This window comes from Hemitrygon akajei, chromosome 12 (genome assembly GCF_048418815.1).
Source record: "Hemitrygon akajei chromosome 12, sHemAka1.3, whole genome shotgun sequence".
Classification (NCBI taxonomy): Eukaryota; Metazoa; Chordata; class Chondrichthyes; order Myliobatiformes; family Dasyatidae; genus Hemitrygon; species Hemitrygon akajei.
Genome location: NC_133135.1, coordinates 87,332,107 through 87,354,453, shown reverse-complemented (window position 1 = coordinate 87,354,453; position 22,347 = coordinate 87,332,107). Strand labels below are relative to the sequence as shown.

The 22,347-nt window shown below is 45.7% G+C and overlaps 1 protein-coding gene across 1 annotated transcript in view; it reads right to left on the bottom strand.

The window, feature by feature from the left end:
- Positions 1–22,347, bottom strand: part of astn1 (astrotactin 1) — a 2,716,024-nt gene that overhangs the window by 163,084 nt on the left and 2,530,593 nt on the right. The window contains exon 17 of the mRNA XM_073063618.1: positions 4,558–4,826. Coding sequence (XP_072919719.1) covers positions 4,558–4,826 — 269 coding nt within the window. The remainder of the gene's footprint in view (positions 1–4,557; positions 4,827–22,347) is intronic.

The window sequence follows — 22,347 nt, the reverse complement described above, 5'->3', positions numbered from 1 at the left end:
AGGCTAAGCACAGCTCCATTGCAATATTTAAATTTGCTGACAACACCACTGTCATAGGCCAAATCAAAGGTGGTGACAGATCAGCACATGGGAGGAAGATTGAAAATCTGGATGAGTGGTGCCACTCATACAACCTCTCATACAATGTCAGTAAGACCAAGGAGCTGATTATTGACTTCAGGAGGAGGAAATCGGAGGTCCATGAGCCAGTCCTCACTGGGGGAATCAGACGTGGAGAGGGTCCGCAACTTCAACCTCCTCGGTGTTATCATTTCAGAGGACTTGTCCTGGGCTTAGCATGTAAGTACAATTTCGAAGAAAGCATGCCAGTGCCACTACTTCCTTAGAAGTTTGCGAAGATTTGGTATGTCATCTAAAGCTTTGATAAACTTTAAAAGATGTATGGTGGAGAATATATTGACTGGTTGTATCATGGCCTGGTATGGAAACATCCTTGAATGGAAAATCCTATAATATATAGTGGCCCAGTCCATCGTGGCTAAATACTTCCTTACCACTGAGTGATCTACAAAAACAGCTATGATAGGAAAGCAGCATCAAGGACCCCCACCTCAGAGGTCATGCTCTCTTCTTGTTGCTGCCATCAGGAATAATGTAGAAGACCCTCAGAGCTCACACCACCTAGTTCAGGAACAGTTATTATCCCTCAACCATTCGGCTTTTGAACCAGAGGGGAGAACTTCACTTGCCCCATCATTGACCTGTTCCTACAAGCTATAGACTCACTTTCAAGGTCTCTTGATCTCCTATTCGCAACATTTATTGCTCATTTACTTATTATTATTATATTTTCACAACTTGTTGCTTTTGCACACTGGTTGTTTGTCCGTCCTGTTGGGTGCAGTCTTTCATTGATTCTCTTGTGTTTCTTGGATTTACTGTGTATGCCTGCAAGAAAATACATCTCAGGGCTGTGTATGGTGACATATAAGTACGTTGATAATAAACCAGCTATGAAGTGATCCGAAAAATGGAAAATGGAATTTAAAGCAGACAAGTGTAAGGTGTTTCGGGGGACCAAACAAGGTAGGTCTTACACAGTAAGTAGGGCACTGAGAAAAGTGGATCTGGGAATACAGATCCATAATTCCTTCAAAATGCTGTCATGGATAGATAGGGTCATAAATAAAGGTTTTGGCACATAGCCTTCATAAATCAATGTATTGAGTACTGGAACACACACACACAATGGTGGAGGAACTCAGCAGACCTGGCAGCATCTAGGAAAAGAGTACAGTCGACATACAGGAGTTGGGATGTTATGCTGAAATTGTATAAGACATTGGTGACGCCTATTCTGAAGCACTGACTCCAGTTTTGTTCATCTACCTACAAGAAATGTGTCAATAAGATTGAAAGACTGCAGAGCAAATTTACAAAGATGTTGCTAGGACTTGAGGACCTGAATTATATGGAAAAGTTGAATAGGTTAGGACTTCATTCCCTGTAATATGGAAGATTGAGGGGAGATCTGATAGAAGTATACAAAATTATGAGGGGTTTCCACAGGGTAAATGCAAGCAGGCTTTTTCCAGTGAGACTAGAGGTCAGAGGTTAAGAGTGAAAGGTAAAATGTTTAAGGGGAATCTAAGGAGGAACATCTAATCTCAGAGGGTGGTGAGAGTCTGGAATGAACTGCCAACACAAGTGGTGATTGTGGAGTCAATTTCAACACTAAAGAGAAATTTGGATAGGTACAGTATATGAATGCGAGAGGTATGGAAGCCTGTGGTCCGGGTGCAGGTTGATGGTACTGGTACACATGGCCTGCTTTTGTGCTGTAGTGTTCTACCACTCTATGTTTACATTGAACTTTGAATGTCCTCTGGTGTTTGACATTTCTGCCCCATAGAAGAACTTTTCACTGTCTACCCTATTGATGCTGCTCATAATTATACAAACCTCTATCGGGTCTCTGTTCAGCCTCCAACGCTCTAGAGAGAACAACCCAAGTTTATCCAACCTTTCCTTATACCTTGCACTCTCTATTCCATGCAACATCCTGGTAAACCTCTTCTGCACTCTCTCCATAGACTCCACATCCTTTTCATAATGGGGTTACTGCAACTGCATGCAATGCTCCAAGTGTGGTCTGACTGAAGTTTTATATAGCTGGAGCATGTCTTCCTCACTATTAAACTCAATACCTCTATCAAAGAAGGAAAACTGAAGGGTTCATGAACCCCTTGTTTAATGATATAAGTCCATGGCATAGAAATGGTTGGGAACCCCTACATTACCTGCACCTTCTTTACACTCCTTATCCACTTGAAGCCATTCTCAGTGAACAATGGACTGAGATGCCAAGATCCCTTTGTATCTCACCGCTATTCAGGGGTCTATCATTAATGGTATACCTCCTCTTTTCATATGACCTTCCAAAATATAACACCTCACATTATTCCCAGTTAAAGTGCATCTGCCACATCTCTTCCCATATCTGTTACTGATCAATACCCTGTTGTATTATTTTATACACTTTACCCTGTTCACAACTCCATCAATCTTAGTGTCTACCATAGACTTGCTAATCCATCAATTTTCTTCCAAATCTTTGATATAATTCTCAAACAACTGAGGTCTTTTCAGACAACAACCTGTTTCTGCCCTCTAGTCAATCTAATAGTATAGTCTGTACTCTCTCTCTTCTATGGGCAAGCCAGTTCCTAATCCATATTTTTAAAAATTGGTTTTGTTTGTCACATGTACATTAAAACATACAGTGAAATGGACTGTATGTGAAGGTCTATACCCTTCACCATGCTGAACCCATCACCCGATGCTTATTTTGAGCAGTGCCTGTGCAAATGAAACACTTAACGTAATGCTCAACTTCAACATCTGTGTTACGGAGTTATTCTATTGCTGAGAAAGACCTTCAAGTTAGTATTTTTTGTGAAAACCTGACCCAGGAGAGCATTTCACATATTAACCTTTTTAATATAAATCTGGTCTTGTGCTATCCATCAGTTATCCTCATTCATCTTCATGACCATTCTTAACTAAATATATTTCCAGCACTTCACAAGGTTGGTAATGAATTACTTTTGCTGAGAGCTTATAGCACAAAATAATGAAAAAATGGCAGTGTGAGAAAATGCTGTTAGCTGGATAACAGAGCAACCACTTTAATAGCATACTCAAACAAGCCCTTGTTTCATCAATATGAATATGGTGAAAAATCAGAAGGAGGATCTGCTTTACAGACATAGAGATCTGAAGGCTTGAGCACTTCTCCAGGACTCCCCTTCTCTACGCTCACCCTAGCCTGTTTTTACTGAGGCTTCATGAACAGTTTGCTCTCCTGTGATACCATCATGTGACGTTAGGCAACAAGGCTAAATTTCATTTGTTGGGAGCTCAGTAGAAAGGAGGGTGATAAGTATCCCCTTGAGATTGCATTGTCTTCTGTCATGGCTGATCCATCTCAGACCTCCTTTTGGCCAGATCTCCATTGCCCCCAACCCCAGAATTTTTCAGAATTTTGAGAATTCCAGAGATTCACTATCATCTGTGAAATGCAGTTTTTATTCATCTTTTACCTGAAACCATGTGACCACATTTGAGACTCTCCCACCACTGTAAACATCTTGACATCTACCCTTATGATCACAATTAAATCACCTCACATTCTTCAAAACTGTACGAAGTACAGATCCAATTTGCTTAACCTCTCTTGGGAGTAGAGGAGAAATGGATCTGTGGTGAGGTCCCATGCTGCTTTTACACACTTTTCTTGGTGTGCAAAATTAGGAGGAACCTGAAACAGTGAAAACAGACAGGTCCTGTTTCCCATTGCATTTGATCCAAAAGGCAGGGGTATGGATTGATTGAAATATCAGAAAGTAGATGAGAAACCAGACTCTGGACCAGATGAGGAATCAGACAGTGCTCTGGAACTCCCTGCTTGATAGGATAGTAGCAGCAAAAAGCCCACCACCCTTACATGGTATGTGTGCTTGAAGAACTTGAACTTGGTGGTCCATTGACCTGGTGTTGGAAGGTGCTACTTCAAGCAATATGACGTGATGGGTGCTACTTCAAGCAATATGACGTGATGGGCTGACTGACTTCTTCTTGTCTTGTAAATTTTCTCTCATTCTAATAAGTTGGCTTTGTGCTCAGCCTGACAATGGAAAATCTTTGCTGGGAGGACAGCAGAAGGAAATAACAAGATGTAATGTCTTAAGGCGATATTTTATCCTATTCCAATCTACTCTCTGGCTTTTTAAACACCAAGCTTCAATTTTATGCCTGTGTAACACTTTTCTTTAGTACTAAAGTTCCACTGTGAATTTAAAGATGCTTGCATTTGCAATTTTGGTTTTTGCAGTGCTCTCATTTGATAAGTGGATTTAACTGTTTGGGTGCTACACTTTTTCCAACAATTCATCTTATGATTAACTTTTGTTCTGCTTTTTAAACCATTTTTACACAGTTGCGCCTCATTCAACGTGTATTTGTCTATTTCTTAAAGACTCACAACAGTGCAATGCCCTGACAGGTGAGCTGTATCCTGAAAGATTGACAACTTACCTTTTGTGTTTCATTATCACTAAGCAGTTCATAAAGTGGTGCTGCCTTGGTGACGTCCAGCAACACAGGTTCTTCTTGCATGTTCTGACCCCCTTTTGGATGACACAAGTGACAGGAGGTCGGGCAACCTCCCCTGTTTTCACAGTACATTCTCACTCCAGAGGCCATCAGCTCATCACCAGAATCGAGAAGGCTACCAATGTAGGCTGGAAAAGTTAAAGATTTTGGATCCTTTTCATGCTCTTCAGATTCATCAGATGGAGAATTGCCTGTACGAATAAACAGATGACATTTTATCATAAGGCATAAGTAGGCATAATCAGCAAGTGCCTTTAGAACCCAACAAAGTGTATAATTTGTACAATTAATAACACAGGACCAAAATAGGCTAATCATCTATTAGCCTAATATCTACACTAATCCCATTTACCCACATTAGTTCCATAGCCTTCAAAGCTCTGATGATTCACTTCAACAGGAGGGATGAAAAACTGAACAAGAATAATTAATAACCAAATTACCAGATTGCAAATTTAATTCCAAGAGTATTCCGTTCTGGTCACCAATTCATAGGAAGGATTTAGAGAGGCTGCGAAAGAGATTTACCAGGATGCTGTCTAGATTAGGGAGCATGTCTTCCGAGGAGAAGTTGATCGAGCTAGGCCATTTCACTTTGGAGTAAAGGAGGATGAGAAGTGAATGGATAGAGGTATATAAGATGATACACAGATCAAATGCACAATGAAACACTATTGCCCAGGATAGAAATGGCCAAAACAAGAGGGCATAATTTTAATGCGATTGGCGGAATGTGTAGGGAAGGGGCTGAGGTCAGGAGGAAGCCTTTATGCAGAGAGTTGTGGGTGCCGGGGTGGTGGTAGATACAGATACATTATGAAGATTTGAAAAACTCTTAGATAGGCATGTGACTGGTAGAAAAATGGAGGGTTATGTGGGAGGGAAGGGATAGATTGATCTTAGAGTAGGTTAAAATGTTGGCACAACATATTGGGTTGTAGGACCTGTATTGTAGTGTTCTATGTTCTAGGTGACAAGATTGTGTCTTATACATTAATATCCCAGCACATAACTCTCTTATGTGTGGCGACGAATCAGGGAAGAAGATTCATTTGCAAGATATCATAAAATACTTTGCATTCAATGACTACTTGCCCTAATTTTAATCTCTATCTGAGCTTCCCTATCTGCTCCACTCCCATAGTATTGCACTGGAGTGTGAGACTAGACTTTTGTGCCCAAGTTGCTGGAGAACTTTGACCAAAATCCCCCTGACTCAAAAGCAAGAGTAATACTAACTTACCAAGAGCCACAAAGGTTTTAAACATTAAATTCATATTTAACTTTCTTAGCTATCTCAACACATTGCTAAGAACCTTTAAAGTCAACTCCCTTGACATTGATAAATTTTCTATCCAATCATAAACACAAGTTGAACCAGAACCAAGCAAAAATATTAAGTGTAGTCAACCTTAAGACTGAAACAACAGAACCTGATGGTCAAGGAACACACGCTCCATTCCCATCAAGTTTTCCACACTGCCCACTTGCACACATGACTCAGCCTCATATTTCCTTTTTACAATGGTTCCCATCCACTGTTCCTTTTAAGCTGCATAGGTATGCAGCTGGACAGCAGCTGAAATGCTCCTGTGCACTTAACCTTCATTGCTGTGCAAATGGGTTGCTGCTGTTAGCAAATTTCACGCCAAGTGCCAGTTAGAATAAACCTGATTTTGATTCTGATTCTGATGCTAATTTAAAGTGCCATGCAGTTTTCAGGCTGTGTAAAAAAAATTCCTGCTTGGAACATTGGTAGGTCCGCGCAGCTGTGGAAAAAAAATAGAGGGAACGTTAATCTCATTCTACAACCTTTATAAATTTCAATGTTCAAAACACATCCACTCATGGAAGTCATGATGAAATAATCAACCTAAACCAAAGCTCTATTTTCTCTGCACAGTTTGCTGCCCATGTGTTTCAGTAATTTATGCTTTTATTTCAAATGTCCAGAATCAAAAGTTGTTTTAGTCCTTTCAGCCACCCAAATTCTACCCATCAAGCACCTCTGACCTAATATGCAGTTGCCTCGTTTAACAATAAAATTTAATATATATTAACAATATAATTAGATTTAATTTCTCATTTTCAACTTGATTTCTGCAACAGTTACTGTTTATCGATTTATATTCATTAAGTTTCTCAGCACTTCTTTACTATGTAACATAAATCAGTCAGCACATGAGGTAATAATACTCCCAAGGGATTAACTGAAACACCTCATTGATAAAGTTATCAAATAATCTAATCTCATGGTAAACTATCCCTCTTGTCTTGTCCATACTGCACCAACCGCCGCCACTGGGCTATAAACGTTCAGTCCCTCATGCATGCAGTTGTAATTTAAATTGCAGAGTTTAAAAGCAGCGACTTGAAAGTTTTACTATCAGCGGCAGATTTAATGTGTGGCGGCAGAGAGTTCCAAACTGGAATGGTCCTAGGATACAGTGAGCAGTCCTTGTTGGTCTGGATGGTCTTGTGGTTCAGGGATTGGTTTTGTCGGGTTGCTGGTCTGTTACTCTGGTTACACAAAAGGTGACTAATGTTGGATGCAGTTAATGAATGAGTTTCCTTGTAAACTGTAGTAAGCCTTTGGAGGGTATCCCATTTGAGGTCGAGAAACATATCTGTAACACTACTGGTCTTTCCATAATCACTGGTTACAAACCTAACAGCTCTTCTCTGGACTTTCTCAAGATTATTGATGTGAATGGTTTGGTAGGCACTACAGTATTCAAGTCTTGGACAGACAAGAGATTTATAAGCAATTTCTTTTGTGGTTTTTGAGCAATTCCAAAAGTTACGCCATAGAAGTCCAAGGATTTTGTTGGAACTTGAAATGGTTTGGTTGATGTGTTTTGCCCAGCTAAGGTTATCTAACAGTTCAATGCCCAAGTAGGGGTAATGTTTTACTTCCTGAAGTGCAGCATTTCCCATGAAGTATTGATGATGGTAACAATTTTTCTTGTGGGTCATTCTCATAATGTAGCACTTTGAGATGTTAAATTTCATCTGCCAGGAGGACTCCCACTTGCACAGCGAGTTAATGTCTTGTTGAAGGATACTGCAGTCATTTGGAGAATTTATGGGTCTGTACAGAATCAGGTCATCTGCCAACAGTCTGACTCCAGATGTAACACAAGTTAGAAGGTCATTTATATAGGTTAAAAAAAGTAGTGGGCCCAAGACAGTGCCCTGTGGTACTCCCGAAAACACTGGACAGGGGGATGAGGATTGCCCGTCGATTAATACCTTCTGGTGCTGTTTAGTTAGAAAGCTTTTGATCCAATCCTTGGTAGAGCCTTGGATGCCAAGATTGTCAAGTTTAGCTAACAGGCATTGATGTGGTACAGTATCAAAAGCTTTACTAAAATCCATTATGCAAAGGTCAACTTGACTTTTGCATCCGGAATCTGGGACAGATTATTAACGAGTCCGGCTAACTGTGTTTCAGAAGACCGTGCAGTCTGTCGGACAGAAGTGAGAATCTCTCCGCATGACCCATGATATTGCTGTGAATATTGTGTTCTCACTGCTTGCAATACAAGTAAGTGACACAGAATGGTAATTAGATGGTAAAGACCGGTCCCCTTTCTTGTAGTTTGGTATGACATTGGCATTGAGCCAGTCTTTAGGCAAGGTTCCAGTAGACAAAGACTTTTGATAGATATTTTGGAGTATTGGAGTGGCACTAGTGGCACATTTTTTTGAGAATACAGGCTGGCACTCTCTCTCTCACAATGTAGGGACATTGTTGAGAAATCACACTATTTGATGCATTTAAAATTAATATACTCCTAACAGATAATAAGAGTGAACAGAATCTTTGATATAGCTCATGTGATGGTTTTGGTGTAGTTTTAACCTTCCTGCTAACTTAGAAGGATTCTCTACGCAATAATTATATTCAAAATACTTAACTGCAAAGAATACTTCTGTCTTCTTATTTAGAACAGACTGCTATTAATCTGTCAGAAGTATATTTTGATTTTACAAGTAGATTATTGTTTCAGTTAGTTTGTCAAACATGTCATTTTGGAAAACAATAGAGCCTAATGTGAGTCAGATCATGTTCACTGACTGCAGTCGCAATTGAGTGCCAGATACAACTTTCTTTACACATTAAACGTTGTTGACTGTTGGGTGTTTGTCATCAATTATGCTTGCTGATGTGACTCTAGCACACTACACAGACACACAGTATACTATATAATACAACTATCATATAGACATCCACAGCATAGTGAATTTTAAATTGTCCCATTCAGGCCAAAAGATATAATCACTGCGGAGGCTTTCTTACTCTTGTGGTATAACATCTTTCCTGATGGAGGTGGTGGGGGGGGGGGGGGGGGGTGGTCAGTCTGCCTGGCAGGTGACACTTGCGGCTTGAAACAATCTCAGGTTCTGCAGCCTCCTCCATGGTGATTGTGGGAGTTGACTCTGAGACTGCAGGAAGTGGTTCTGACAGCCCTGGCTACCTTTCTTTTGTAACAATTGACTCCGCTCACTTCAGCTGATTGATGTGTCATCTCCAGATGTCATCAGAGCTAATCTCCACTGTATAGGAGAGTGGTCCACTTCTGTCTTTAACCTTGCCAAGTGCTCACTTTTGTTCACCTCCTTAGTCCCTTCAGCAGGACTTCTTGTCCAGGAGTGAAATATCGAACCATCTTGTTTGAGGAGCTCTCAATTTGTCTCAGCTATTTGGTTTTGAGGAGATCCAAAAATTAATGTAAGAGACGATCCAGGAACAGCATAACATGTCAGTCATTGGTGTGGAGTGTGTTGCACAGTGACATGCAAGGAGGAAATTGCCGAGATTCTGATTCAGTGTAGTGTGTCTTGCTGACACTGCTCACAGTGCATCCTTTAGACCAAGGTTTCTCAACCGGGGGTCCGTGAGAGGTTGCTCTCGAGAGATTGTGATAAAAAAATTGTTTTTTGAACTTAGCGCAATGTGCTATGCTAGTGCTCGCAGCGATGGGCAGTGACCAGCAGCCCCGTTAGGGGTCTCTCAGACAAGTGCGCAGTAGGACCGTGTTTATTCTCAGTTGCTGACGCTAGATAGTGGAGGCCGTTGATAATTGCTGAGCACTGTATTGCATGGATGGTGAGCTCTGTATTCCACAGAGGTGAAAATGGTAAGTAGCTTGGGTCAGATAGATAAGTCCCCTGGTCCTGATAGAATGTATCCCAGTTATTGAAAGAAATGGCAGAGGTTATAGTTGAGGCCTTGGTGATAATTTACCAAAACTCTTTGGACTCTGGGCAGGTCCTGACAGAAGGTAAATGTCACACCAGTGTTCAAAAAAGGATGTAGGCAAAAGGCAGGTAACTATAGGCCAGTTAGTTTAATATCTGTAGTTGCGAAAATGCTTGAAGCTATCATTAAGGAAGAAATAGCGAGGCATCTGGAAAGGAATGGTTCCGTCAGGCAGGTGCAGCATGGATACAGCAAAGGCAGGTTCTGTTTGAAAAACAACTGGAGTCCTTTGAGGATATAATGAGCGCACAGAGGGGTACTGATGGACGTTATTTACTTCAATTGCCAGAAGGTGTTTGATAGGGACAAAAGTCTTATCCATAGATAAGGATGCATAGAGTTGGGTGTGGTGTATTAACTTTGATAGACGATTGGTTAACCAATGGAAAGCAGAGAGTTGGGATACATGGGTGTTTCTCCAGCTGGCGATCAGTGGTGAGCCGTGTGCTATAAGGATCCGGGCTGGGCCTGCAACTGTTCATGATATACATTTACGATCTGGAAGAGGGGACTGAGTGTAAATTATTTAAGTTTGCTGATGACACTAAATTGAGTGGAAAAGCAAATTTTGCAGGGGATACAGAGAGTCTGCAGAAAAATATAGATAGGTTAAGTGAGTGGGCAAGGGTCTGGCAGATGGAATACAATGTTGGTAAATGTGAGGTCACCCACTTTGGAAGGAAAAATGCTGCTGTGCAGAAGGACTTGGGAGTGCTTGTGTATGAATTGCAAAAGGTTGGTTTGCAGGTGCAACAGGCTATCATGAAAGCAAATGGAATGTTGGTCTTCATTGCTAGAAGGATGGAATTTAAGAGCAGGGAGGTTATGCTGCAACTGTATATGGTACTGGTGAGGCTGCAACTGGAGGACTGAGTGCATTTCAGGTCTCTTTACTTGAGGAAGGATATACTGGCTTTGGAGGCGGTGCAGAGGAGGTTCACCAGGTTGATTCCAGAGATGAGGGGGTCAGACTATGAGAAGAGATTGAGTCACCTGGGACTGTATTCACCGGAAATCAGAAGAATGAGAGGAGATCTTATAGAAACATATAAAATTATGAAAGGGACAAATAAGATAGAGGCAGGAAAGTTGTTTCTACTGGTAGGTGAGATTAGAACTGGGCGACATAGCTTCAAGATTCTGGGTAATAAGTTTAAGATGGAGATGAGGAGAAACTACTTTTCCCAGAGAGTGGTGAATCTGTGGAATTCTCTGCCCAATAAAGCAATAGGGGCTACCTCAGTAAATATATCTAAGACAAAGTTGGATAGATTTTTGCGTAGTAGAGGAATTAAGGGTTACAGGGAAAAGGCAGGTAGGTGGAAATGAGTCCATTGCCAGAAACACCATGATCTTATTGAATGGCGGAGCAGACTTGACAGGCCAGGTGGCCGACTCCTGCTCCTATTTCTTATGTTCTTAATTGGTGAGGGCTGTATTGCACGGAGGGGAGGATGGTAGGGTGATGGTGAGGGCTGTATTGCATGGAGGGGAGGATGGTAGGGTGATGGTGAGGGCTGCATTGCATGGAGGGGAGGACGGTAGTGTGATGGTGAGGGCTGTATTGCATGGAGGGGAGAATGGTAGGGTGATGATGAGGGCTGTATTGTATGGAGGGGAGGACGGTAAGGTGATAGTGAGGGCTGTATTGCATGGAGGGGAGAATGGTAGGGTGATGATGAGGGCTGTATTGTATGGGGAGGACGGTAAGGTGATAGTGAGGGCTGTATTGCATGGAGGGGAGGATGGTAGGGTGATGATGAGGGCTGTATTGTATGGAGGGGAGGACGGTAAGGTGATAGTGAGGGCTGTATTGCATGGAGGGGAGGATGGTAGGGAGATGGTGAAGACAGTATTGCATGGAGGGGAGGATGGTAGGGTGATGGTGAGGGCTGTATTACATGGGAGGGGAGGATGGTAGGGTGATGGTGAGGGCTGTATTGCATGGAGGGGAGGATGGTAGGGTGATGGTGAGGGCTGTATTGCATGGAGGGGAGGATGGTAGGGTGATGGTGAGGGCTGTATTGCATGGAGGGGAGGACAGTAGGGTGATGGTGAGGGCTGTATTTATATGGAGGGTAGGATGGTAGGGTGATGGTGAGGGCTGTATTGCATGGAGTGGAGGATGGTAGGGTGATGGTGAGGGTTGTATTGCATGGAGGGGAGAATGGTAGAGTGATGATGAGGGCTGTATTGCATGGAGGGGAGAATGGTAGAGTGATGATGAGGGCTGTATTGTATGGAGGGGAGGACGGTAAGGTGATAGTGAGGGCTGTATTGCATGGAGGGGAGGATGGTAGGGAGATGGTGAAGACAGTATTGCATGGAGGGGAGGATGGTAGGGTGATGGTGAGGGCTGTATTACATGGGAGGGGAGGATGGTAGGGTGATGGTGAGGGCTGTATTGCATGGAGGGGAGGACGGTAGGGTGATGGTGAGGGCTGTATTGCACGGAGGGGAAGATGGTAGGTTAAAAATTGGTGAGGGCTGTATTGTATGGAGGGTAGGATGGTAGGGTGATGGTGAGGGCTGTATTGCATGGAGGGGAGGACGGTAGGGTGATGGTGAGGGCTGTATTGCATGGAGGGGAGGATGGTAGGGTGATGGTGAGGGCTGTATTGCATGGAGGGGAGGACAGTAGGGTGATGGTGAGGGCTGTATTTATATGGAGGGTAGGATGGTAGGGTGATGGTGAGGGCTGTATTGCATGGAGGGGAGGACGGTAGGGTGATGGTGAGGGCTGTATTGCATGGAGGGGAGGATGGTAGGGTGATGGTGAGGGCTGTATTGCATGGAGGGGAGGACGGTAGGGTGATGGTGAGGGCTGTATTGCACGGAGGGGAGGACGGTAGGGTGATGGTGAGGGCTGTATTGCATGGAGGGGAGGATGGTAGGGTGATGGTGAGGGCTGTATTGCATGGAGGGGAGGACGGTAGGGTGATGGTGAGGGTTGTATTGCATGGAGGGGAGGATGGTAGGGTGATGGTGAGAGCTGTATTGCATGGAGGGGAGGATGGTAGGGTGATGGTGAGGGCTGTATTGCATGGAGGGGAGGATGGTAGGGTGATGGTGAGGGCTGTATTGCATGGAGGGGAGGATGGTAGGGTGATGGTGAGGGCTGTATTGCATGGAGGGGAGGATGGTAGGGTGATGGTGAGGGCTGTATTGCACGGAGGGGAGGACGGTAGGGTGATGGTGAGGGCTGTATTGCATGGAGGGGAGAATGGTAGGGTGATGGTGAGGGTTGTATTGCATGGAGGGGAGGATGGTAGGGTGATGGTGAGGGCTGTATTGCATGGAGGGGAGGACGGTAGGGTGATGGTGAGGGCTGTATTGCATGGAGGGGAGGACGGTAGGGTGATGGTGAGGGCTGTATTGCATGGAGGGGAGGACGGTAGGGTTATGGTGAGGGTTGTATTGCATGAAGAGGAGGACGGTAGGGTGATGGTGAGGGCTGTATTGCATGGATGGGAGGACGGTAGGGTGATGGTGAGGGCTGTATTGCATGGAGGGGAGGACGGTAGGGTGATGATGAGGGCTGTATTGCATGGAGGGGAGGATGGTAGGGTGATGGTGAGGGCTGTATTGCATGGAGGGGAGGATGGTAGGGTGATGGTGAGGGCTGTATTGCATGGAGGGGAGGACGCTAGGGTGATGGTGAGGGCTGTATTGCATGGAGGGGAGGACGGTAGGGTGATGGTGAGGGCTGTATTGCATGGAGGGGAGGACGGTAGGGTGATGGTGAGGGCTGTATTGCATGGAGGGGAGGATGGTAGGGTGATGGTGAGGGCTGTATTGCATGGAGGGTAGGATGGTAGGGTGATGGTGAGGGTTGTATTGCATGGAGGGGAGGACGCTAGGGTGATGGTGAGGGCTGTATTGCATGGAGGGGAGGACGGTAGGGTGATGGTGAGGGCTGTATTGCATGGAGGGGAGGACGGTAGGGTGATGGTGAGGGCTGTATTGCATGGAGGGGAGGACGGTAGGGTGATGGTGAGGGCTGTATTGCATGGAGGGGAGGACGGTAGGGTGATGATGAGGGCTGTATTGCATGGAGGGGAGGATGGTAGGGTGATGGTGAGGGCTGTATTGCATGGAGGGGAGGATGGTAGGGTGATGGTGAGGGCTGTATTGCATGGAGGGGAGGACGCTAGGGTGATGGTGAGGGCTGTATTGCATGGAGGGGAGGACGGTAGGGTGATGGTGAGGGCTGTATTGCATGGAGGGGAGGACGGTAGGGTGATGGTGAGGGCTGTATTGCAAGGAGGGGAGGATGGTAGGGTGATGGTGAGGGCTGTATTGCATGGAGGGTAGGATGGTAGGGTGATGGTGAGGGTTGTATTGCATGGAGGGGAGGACGCTAGGGTGATGGTGAGGGCTGTATTGCATGGAGGGGAGGACGGTAGGGTGATGGTGAGGGCTGTATTGCATGGAGGGGAGGACGGTAGGGTGATGGTGAGGGCTGTATTGCATGGAGGGGAGGATGGTAGGGTGATGGTTAGGGCTGTATTGCATGGAGGGGAGGACGGTAGGGTGATGGTGAGGGCTGTATTGCATGGAGGGGAGGACGGTAGGGTGATGGTGAGGGCTGTATTGCATGGATGGGAGGATGGTAGGGTGATGGTGAGGGCTGTATTGCATGGAGGGGAGGATGGTAAGGTGATGGTTAGGGCTGTATTGCATGGAGGGGAGGACGGTAGGGTGATGGTGAGGGCTGTATTGCATGGAGGGGAGGACGGTAGGGTGATGGTGAGGGCTGTATTGCATGGATGGGAGGATGGTAGGGTGATGGTGAGGGCTGTATTGCATGGAGGGGAGGATGGTAAGGTGATGGTTAGGGCTGTATTGCATGGAGGGGAGGACGGTAGGGTGATGGTGAGGGCTGTATTGCATGGAGGGGAGGATGGTAGGGTGATGGTGAGGGCTGTATTGCATGGAGGGGAGGATGGTAGGGTGATGGTGAGAGCTGTATTGCATGGAGGGGAGGATGGTAGGGTGATGGTGAGTGCTGTATTGCATGGAGGGGAGGACGGTAGGGTGATGGTGAGGGTTGTATTGCACGGAGGGGAGGACGGTAGGGTGATGGTGAGGGCTGTATTGCACGGAGGGGAGGATGGTAGGGTGATGGTGAGGGCTGTATTGCATGGAGGGGAGGATGGTAAGGTGATGGTTAGGGCTGTATTGCATGGAGGGGAGGACGGTAGGGTGATGGTGAGGGCTGTATTGCATGGAGGGGAGGATGGTAGGGTGATGGTGAGGGCTGTATTGCATGGAGGGGAGGATGGTAGGGTGATGGTGAGGGCTGTATTGCATGGATGGGAGGATGGTAGGGTGATGGTGAGGGCTGTATTGCATGGAGGGGAGGACGGTAGGGTGATGGTGAGGGCTGTATTGCATGGAGGGGAGGATGGTAGGGTGATGATGAGGGCTGTATTGCATGGAGGGGAGGATGGTAGGGTGATGGTGAGGGCTGTATTGCATGGAGGGGTGGATGGTAGGGTGATGGTGAAGACAGTATTGCATGGAGGTGAGGATGGTAGGGTGATGGTGAAGACAGTATTGCATGGAGGGGAGGACGGTAAGGTGATGGTTAGGGCTGTATTGCATGGAGGGGAGGATGGTAGGGTGATGGTGAAGACAGTATTGCATGGAGGGGAGGACGGTAGGGTGATGGTGAGGGCTGTATTGCATGGAGGGGAGGATGGTAGGGTGATGGTGAGGGCTGTATTGCATGGAGGGGAGGACGGTAGGGTGATGGTGAGGGTTGTATTGCATGGAGGGGAGGACGGTAGGGTGATGGTGAGGGCTGTATTGCATGGAGGGGAGGATGGTAGGGTGATGGTGAGGGCTGTATTGCATGGAGGGGAGGATGGTAGGGTGATGGTGAGGGTTGTATTGCATGGAGGGGAGGATGGTAGGGTGATGGTGAGAGCTGTATTGCATGGAGGGGAGGATGGTAGGGTGATGGTGAGGGCTGTATTGCATGGAGGGGAGGATGGTAGGGTGATGGTGAGGGCTGTATTGCATGGAGGGGAGGATGGTAGGGTGATGGTGAGGGCTGTATTGCATGGAGGGGAGGATGGTAGGGTGATGGTGAGGGCTGTATTGCATGGAGGGGAGGATGGTAGGGTGATGGTGAGGGCTGTATTGCATGGAGGGGAGGATGGTAGGGTGATGGTGAGGGCTGTATTGCATGGAGGGGAGGATGGTAGGGTGATGGTGAGGGTTGTATTGCATGGAGGGGAGGATGGTAGGGTGATGGTGAGGGCTGTATTGCATGGAGGGGAGGATGGTAGGGTGATGGTGAGGGCTGTATTGCATGGAGGGGAGGACGGTAGGGTGATGGTGAGAGCTGTATTGCACGGAGGGGAGGACGGTAGGGTGATGGTGAGGGTTGTATTGCATGAAGAGGAGGACGGTAGGGTGATGGTGAGGGCTGTATTGCACGGAGGGGAGGACGGTAGGGTGATGGTGAGGGCTGTATTGCATGGAGGGGAGGATGGTAGGGTGATGGTGAGGGCTGTATTGCATGGAGGGAAGGATGGTAGGGTGATGGTGAGGGCTGTATTGCATGGATGGGAGGACGGTAGGGTGATGGTGAGGGCTGTATTGCATGGAGGGGAGGACGGTAGGGTGATGGTGAGGGCTGTATTGCATGGAGGGGAGGATGGTAGGGTGATGGTGAGGGCTGTATTGCATGGAGGGGAGGATGGTAGGGTGATGGTGAGGGCTGTATTGCATGGATGGGAGGACGGTAGGGTGATGGTGAGGGCTGTATTGCATGGAGGGGAGGATGGTAGGGTGATGGTGAGGGCTGTATTGCATGGAGGGGAGGACGGTAGGGTGATGGTGAGGGTTGTATTGCATGGAGGGGAGGATGGTAGGGTGATGGTGAGGGCTGTATTGCATGGAGGGGAGGACGGTAGGGTGATGGTGAGGGCTGTATTGCATGGAGGGGAGGACGGTAGGGTGATGGTGAGGGTTGTATTGCTTGGAGGGGAGGACGGTCGGGTGATGGTGAGGGCTGTATTGCATGGAGGGGAGGACGGTCGGGTGATGGTGAGGGCTGTATTGCATGAGAGCCCATTTTTGTACAACAACAAGTTCACAAAATACAAACATTAAGTATTTACAAGACAGTGACTAAATGTAACTTAAAACTTGATTATTACTGTCTATAAAACAGTCAATTCCTTGGATGGCCCACCACTCCTGGAAATCCTTTTATATCCAAGAATCTTGTCACTTGAAGTCAAAAGAGTTTCTCCAGGGCCTTGCAGTGACCTGTTCAACTGGTTCAGATGATGAAAAATGTCTGTTAAGTAGGCTACTTTCAGCAGTGATTCTTCATCTTTAAAGCACTTGGCAAAATTTGGCCTACTATTTTCTTGAAAGTACTCCTGCAATTCACCTTTCAGCTCAACCACCCTATTGAGAACTCTTCCTCTGCTAAGCCATTGGATTTCTGTATACTGTATAGCAGGAGATTGTTGTGCTCTTTGTACAGGTTTTCACACAGTTTTTTAAACTTTCTCGCATAAACTGGTCCTGAAGTTACTAAGTAAATTGCTTCCTACGTCATTTACTGACTGTGACTTTCTTTTCCAAAGCTTTGATCTGTTTGTTTTGAGATTCCAATAGTCATTTAAAATATTCAGCACTTCTACGTGTCATATGGCTGTGATTTGTAGTTAAGCATCTTTCAGTTTTGCCGGAGCCATCGCTGCATTTGTAAGCTGTTTGCCACAGATGAGGCAGAACAGAATCAGACAACTCGGATCAGCAGTCCATGCAAAACCCAGTGAAAAGTAGCTTTCATTGTAAAGATACAGTACCAGCTGATTAGTCCCACACTGCTTTTGTCTCCAAGACCAAGAAGAGGCTGGCAGACTTCTTTTGGGGTAACAGGAGACACTGGGTCTCTGCTGTGGCCCCGAGTCTTCCACTCACGGAGGGCAGTCAGTCACTGGTGTGTGTGCGCATTCGGCTGCCAGCTCTCTGCCTCAGGACCCTGCAGAGAGACCTGTACAGTGACTACCCTCAGACAGGGCATGGGCTGGTGATGCACTTTCTCCTCCGGGGACACTGCCTGCACGAGGGTACGCAGCTTCTAGCAAACGGCATCAGCCGCTGCGGCTTTGAGGGAACTACCTTCCTTTTACCGAGGGCTGGTGAGGGTATAGGGTCTAGTCTCATCCTGACAGGGTGTTCCTACACCAGTGGGGGACAGTGTGCTAGCTCCCATCCTATCACGGTGGATGCTGAGGGGGCTTGGGGAAGTGGAGTGTTTCCGGCTGCACCACCACCTGATGATCAGTGCTGGAAGTGCTCATTGGATGCAGGCCCCAGGATACTTTGCAGGAGAGGGTCCCGGATAATGTGAGCCATCTCGCAGGGATGCCCACCGTGCCCTTCCGTGATGCTCCAAAGCTTTATTTGCTTTTGCACACCTTTCACTTCCTTGCCTTCGCCGACCGGACGCACCTTGGCAATCTGTTGTACCATCTAGCGGTGGAGGAGGTCCCCAGTGGAAATTTCTTCATGCAGGGGCCCTTCCCCAGTACAATGGGGGCCTGGGGGCAAAGGTGTTGCACAGGCAGTACCATGCATCAGGTTTTAAAAGCAGGTTCACCGACACCCTATCTACCTGTCCATTCTGTGACCAGGAGTCAGTGTACTATGTTTCTAGGGAGTGTGAGAGGTTGCAGCCCCTGTCTGAGTATCTGAAGGGACTGCTGCTCAGGTTCTGGTTTCATTTCAGCCCCGTGCTCCTTATATACAGGCATCCAGTACGGAAGGGTGTGGGTCGTGAGGAGGATTTACCGGTGGGCTTGCTTCTGTGCCTGGCCAAGATGGCCCTTCACGGGTCTAGGTGATGGAAAGTCAAGGTCAACACCCCCATCACCCTTCCACATTCGTGCCCAGCTGTCCTTGGAGAGGGAGCATGCAAACACGATGGGTAGAGTGGGGGGGGGGCTGTTCTGGGAGTGGTGGGGTTTCCAGGGAATTGACTTTTGTCAATTGAAAATGAACACAGGTGGTTGATGATCTGTAATAAGGAAAAACCCATGTCCCATACAAACACGAGGAAATCTGCAGATGCTGGAAATTCAATCAACACACACAAAATGCTGCTGGAACACAGCAGGCCAGGCAGCATCGATAGGGAGAAGATCTTTCCTTTCGGTTAGTCCTGACGAAGGGTCTCGGCCCGAAACGTCGACAGCGCTTCTCCCTATCGATGCTGCCTGGCCTGCTGTGTTCCACCAGCATTTTGTGTGTGTTGTTGTCCCATACAAATACTGGTTGAAATGTTTTACACCCCAAATGAAATTCAAGGCCTCTCTGTCAATTTGTGCATAATTTTTCCTGCAGCAGTAGGGGAACATGATGCAAAGTCAATAGGTCATTCATTTCCATCACCTATAATATGTGACATGTTTTCACCTATAATTGTTGTGCTGAAAGTTAAGGACTGTTCACAGTTCCAATAGAAATAAACTTTTAGCAAGCAATGCTGCACACAACGCACCTTATTGCTAAGGTACAACAAGTGGTACTGAACTCAGAAGCTCACCCGAGTCTGTTTAACTGCATTGCCCGGTTCCATTTGGCCCACAGTGTCAGTTGAATTCTAACCTGTGGTGAGCTCAAATCCAAGAGACCTCACCACCTTTTTATACCCCAGTCTCATTCTTTTATACCCCGGTCTCTTCTCTCCACTCCTACCTGGGTCAATCCTTTGTCCAGGTTGACCCATCATGTGACTATTGGGTACTAGCCTACAAAGTACCAAGGACATCTTCGGGGAGTGGTGTCTCAGAAAGGCAGCGTCCATTATTAAGGACCTCCGGCACCCAGGGCATGCCCTTTTCTCACTGTTACCATCAGGTAGGAGGTTCAGAAGCCTGAAGGCACACACTCAGCGATTCAGGAACAGCTTCTTCCCTTCTGCCATCTGATTCCTAAATGGACATTGAAGCTTTGGAAACTACCTCACTTTTTTAAATATACAGTATTTCTGTTTTTTGCACATTTTAAAAAATCTATTCAATATACGTAATTGATTTACTTGGTTTTTTATTAAATATATTTTTTCTTCTTCTCTGCTATATTATGTATTGTATTGAACTGCTGCTGCTAAGTTAACAAATTTCACGTCATATACCGGTGATAATAAACCTGATTCTGATTCTGACTATTGTCTTGGGTACTACAAGTCAGTTCTGCAGAGATAATACCTTGGTCACCTAGCACCCAGGCCACCCTTTCCCGCACATCACACAGCTGATCCCAGCAATTATTCCTTGCACTCTCTGGCTGACATCTTAGGATTCTTACTACAATACGAGGTATCACAGGCAAACTTCACTGGATGATGTGGATCATAATGTGTGAGTACAGTGTCTGATGTCACCATTCCCCTTACCTTTGGAAAGCCATTTCTTCCTGATCTGTAGTAATGAGTTCAAGGGTGGAGCACAGTAGCCAAGTTCGGCAGGAACTTGTTACAGTAATTCCCAACCCTAAAAATGACCTGACCTGTGACACATCCTTTGGTCTTGGGGCATCCACCACTGCTTGAATTTTCTCAGCAAATCTTCATAATCCTTGTGGATCAATGATGTGACCACATTTAAGTGATGCTTGGTTTAAAGAATTTACACTTGTTGTGTTGTGCTCTAAGCTTTGTGCTTTCATTTTTATAACACAGTTTTGAGATTTTGGAGATCTTCCTTGTCATCCTCACTGGTGACAATGATGTCATCCAGGTAACACTGTGTGAGTGGCCACCCTTACAGCACCCGGTCCATAGCCTTCTGTCAGAAAGCAGGTGCAGATACTACTCCATAAATAAGCCTGTTAGAGTGATAAAGCCCTTTGTTGGTGTTTATGATGAGAAACAATTTGGACTCTTCTCCCATCTCCAGCTGAAGGTAGTCTGCAAATAAGTCCACTTTGCAGAAGTCTTTTCCTCCAGAATCATTAGCAAATATATGCTCTTTCCTGGGCAGAGGGTATTGATCCACTTCCAGTACTGTGTTGATGGTGACCTTAAAATCATCATAGATCATGACACACCCACTCTTCTACTGAGACTGCTGGCATTGCTTATGGTTCAATAATAGTTGCTCATTATCCACTCAACCTTGGAAAGAATTCCTTCAGCCTCTATGATATCTAGCTTACTGGCTACTTTATTACAGATGGTATGAAGAACTGGATGGGCTTTGTAAAACGTGGGTGTGAAATTTTCGTATAACACTATTTTATCCTTGATATGTTTGAGTTTCACAATGTTATTCTTGAACACTGCTGTAGCATTATCCAGTACCTTTCCTAATTTGCTTTCAGTTATCTCTATTGCAAGGGATGTAGCATGCAAATGAAGGATGAATCTCCAGTCAAGTTGTAGGTGTTTCAGCCAATCATGGACCCAAAATGCTGGGCCTCCTGTTTTTACCACATGCAAGCCCAATGTGGGTTGTTGGTTGTTGTATTTTACTGTTACAAATGTCATTGCCACAAGAGTTATCTTTTCTCCAGTATAAGTTATTAGTTGGCTATCTGCAGGCTTCAGTTCACTATCTCTGAAATGCCATTCATTCTGATTTTGTGGAATGATTAAAACAGTCAAGTCAGTGTCCAATTCAATTTTAATTAAATTGCTTTTCAATTCTGGTGTGAGCCATATTGCTTGTCTCTTTCTTATTAGTTTTCATACTGTAAATCTTAAGATTCCTCAGTCCTGTGTCACTCTCTGTCAGATTTTTTCATCAACAACAAGCAGATTAGTGCTGTTTTTCAAACTCCAACTTGACTTTTTATCTTTATCTCTTCCCTGTGCAGTCTATTTATTTTTGTCTGCCTGACATGCTCTTTGTACTGTACGTGTTCTACTTTGTTGCATTTTCTGCGAGTTTCAACTTTAAACCAGGCATTGGTCTGGTGTATGTGAGCCCCTGCCACAACTGTGACAAAATTTGTTTGGCCAGGCAGGTTTCTGTTTAGATGTTGCAATTTCATGCTAAGTGTCATTTCTGACTGCAACTCAATGCGTCTCTGGGTGCTGTTTCCATTGATACAGCATCTTCAACCGCTCTTTCAAATGTGACATGTACCTTAGTTAGGGGCCATTTTTGAATGCTTTCTTGTAAGATTCCACAAACTAAATGATTGTTCAGTGCATGATTAAGCCCATCATGATTAAGCTGAAATGGATAACAGGAGGGATAGCAATGTAGGTCCATGATTGGCTGAGACACCTACAACTTGACTGGAGATCCATCCACTAATTGTATGCCTCAAGCCTGCAATAGTTAACTGAAAACGAATTAAGAAGTCTGAATTGGACAATCCACACCAAGCATGCGTAAAAAGAGCTACTTTTCAATGATTGAGATTTCAAAGGCAGAGTTTTGCAGCAGTTTCTCAGAGCAAAGGAG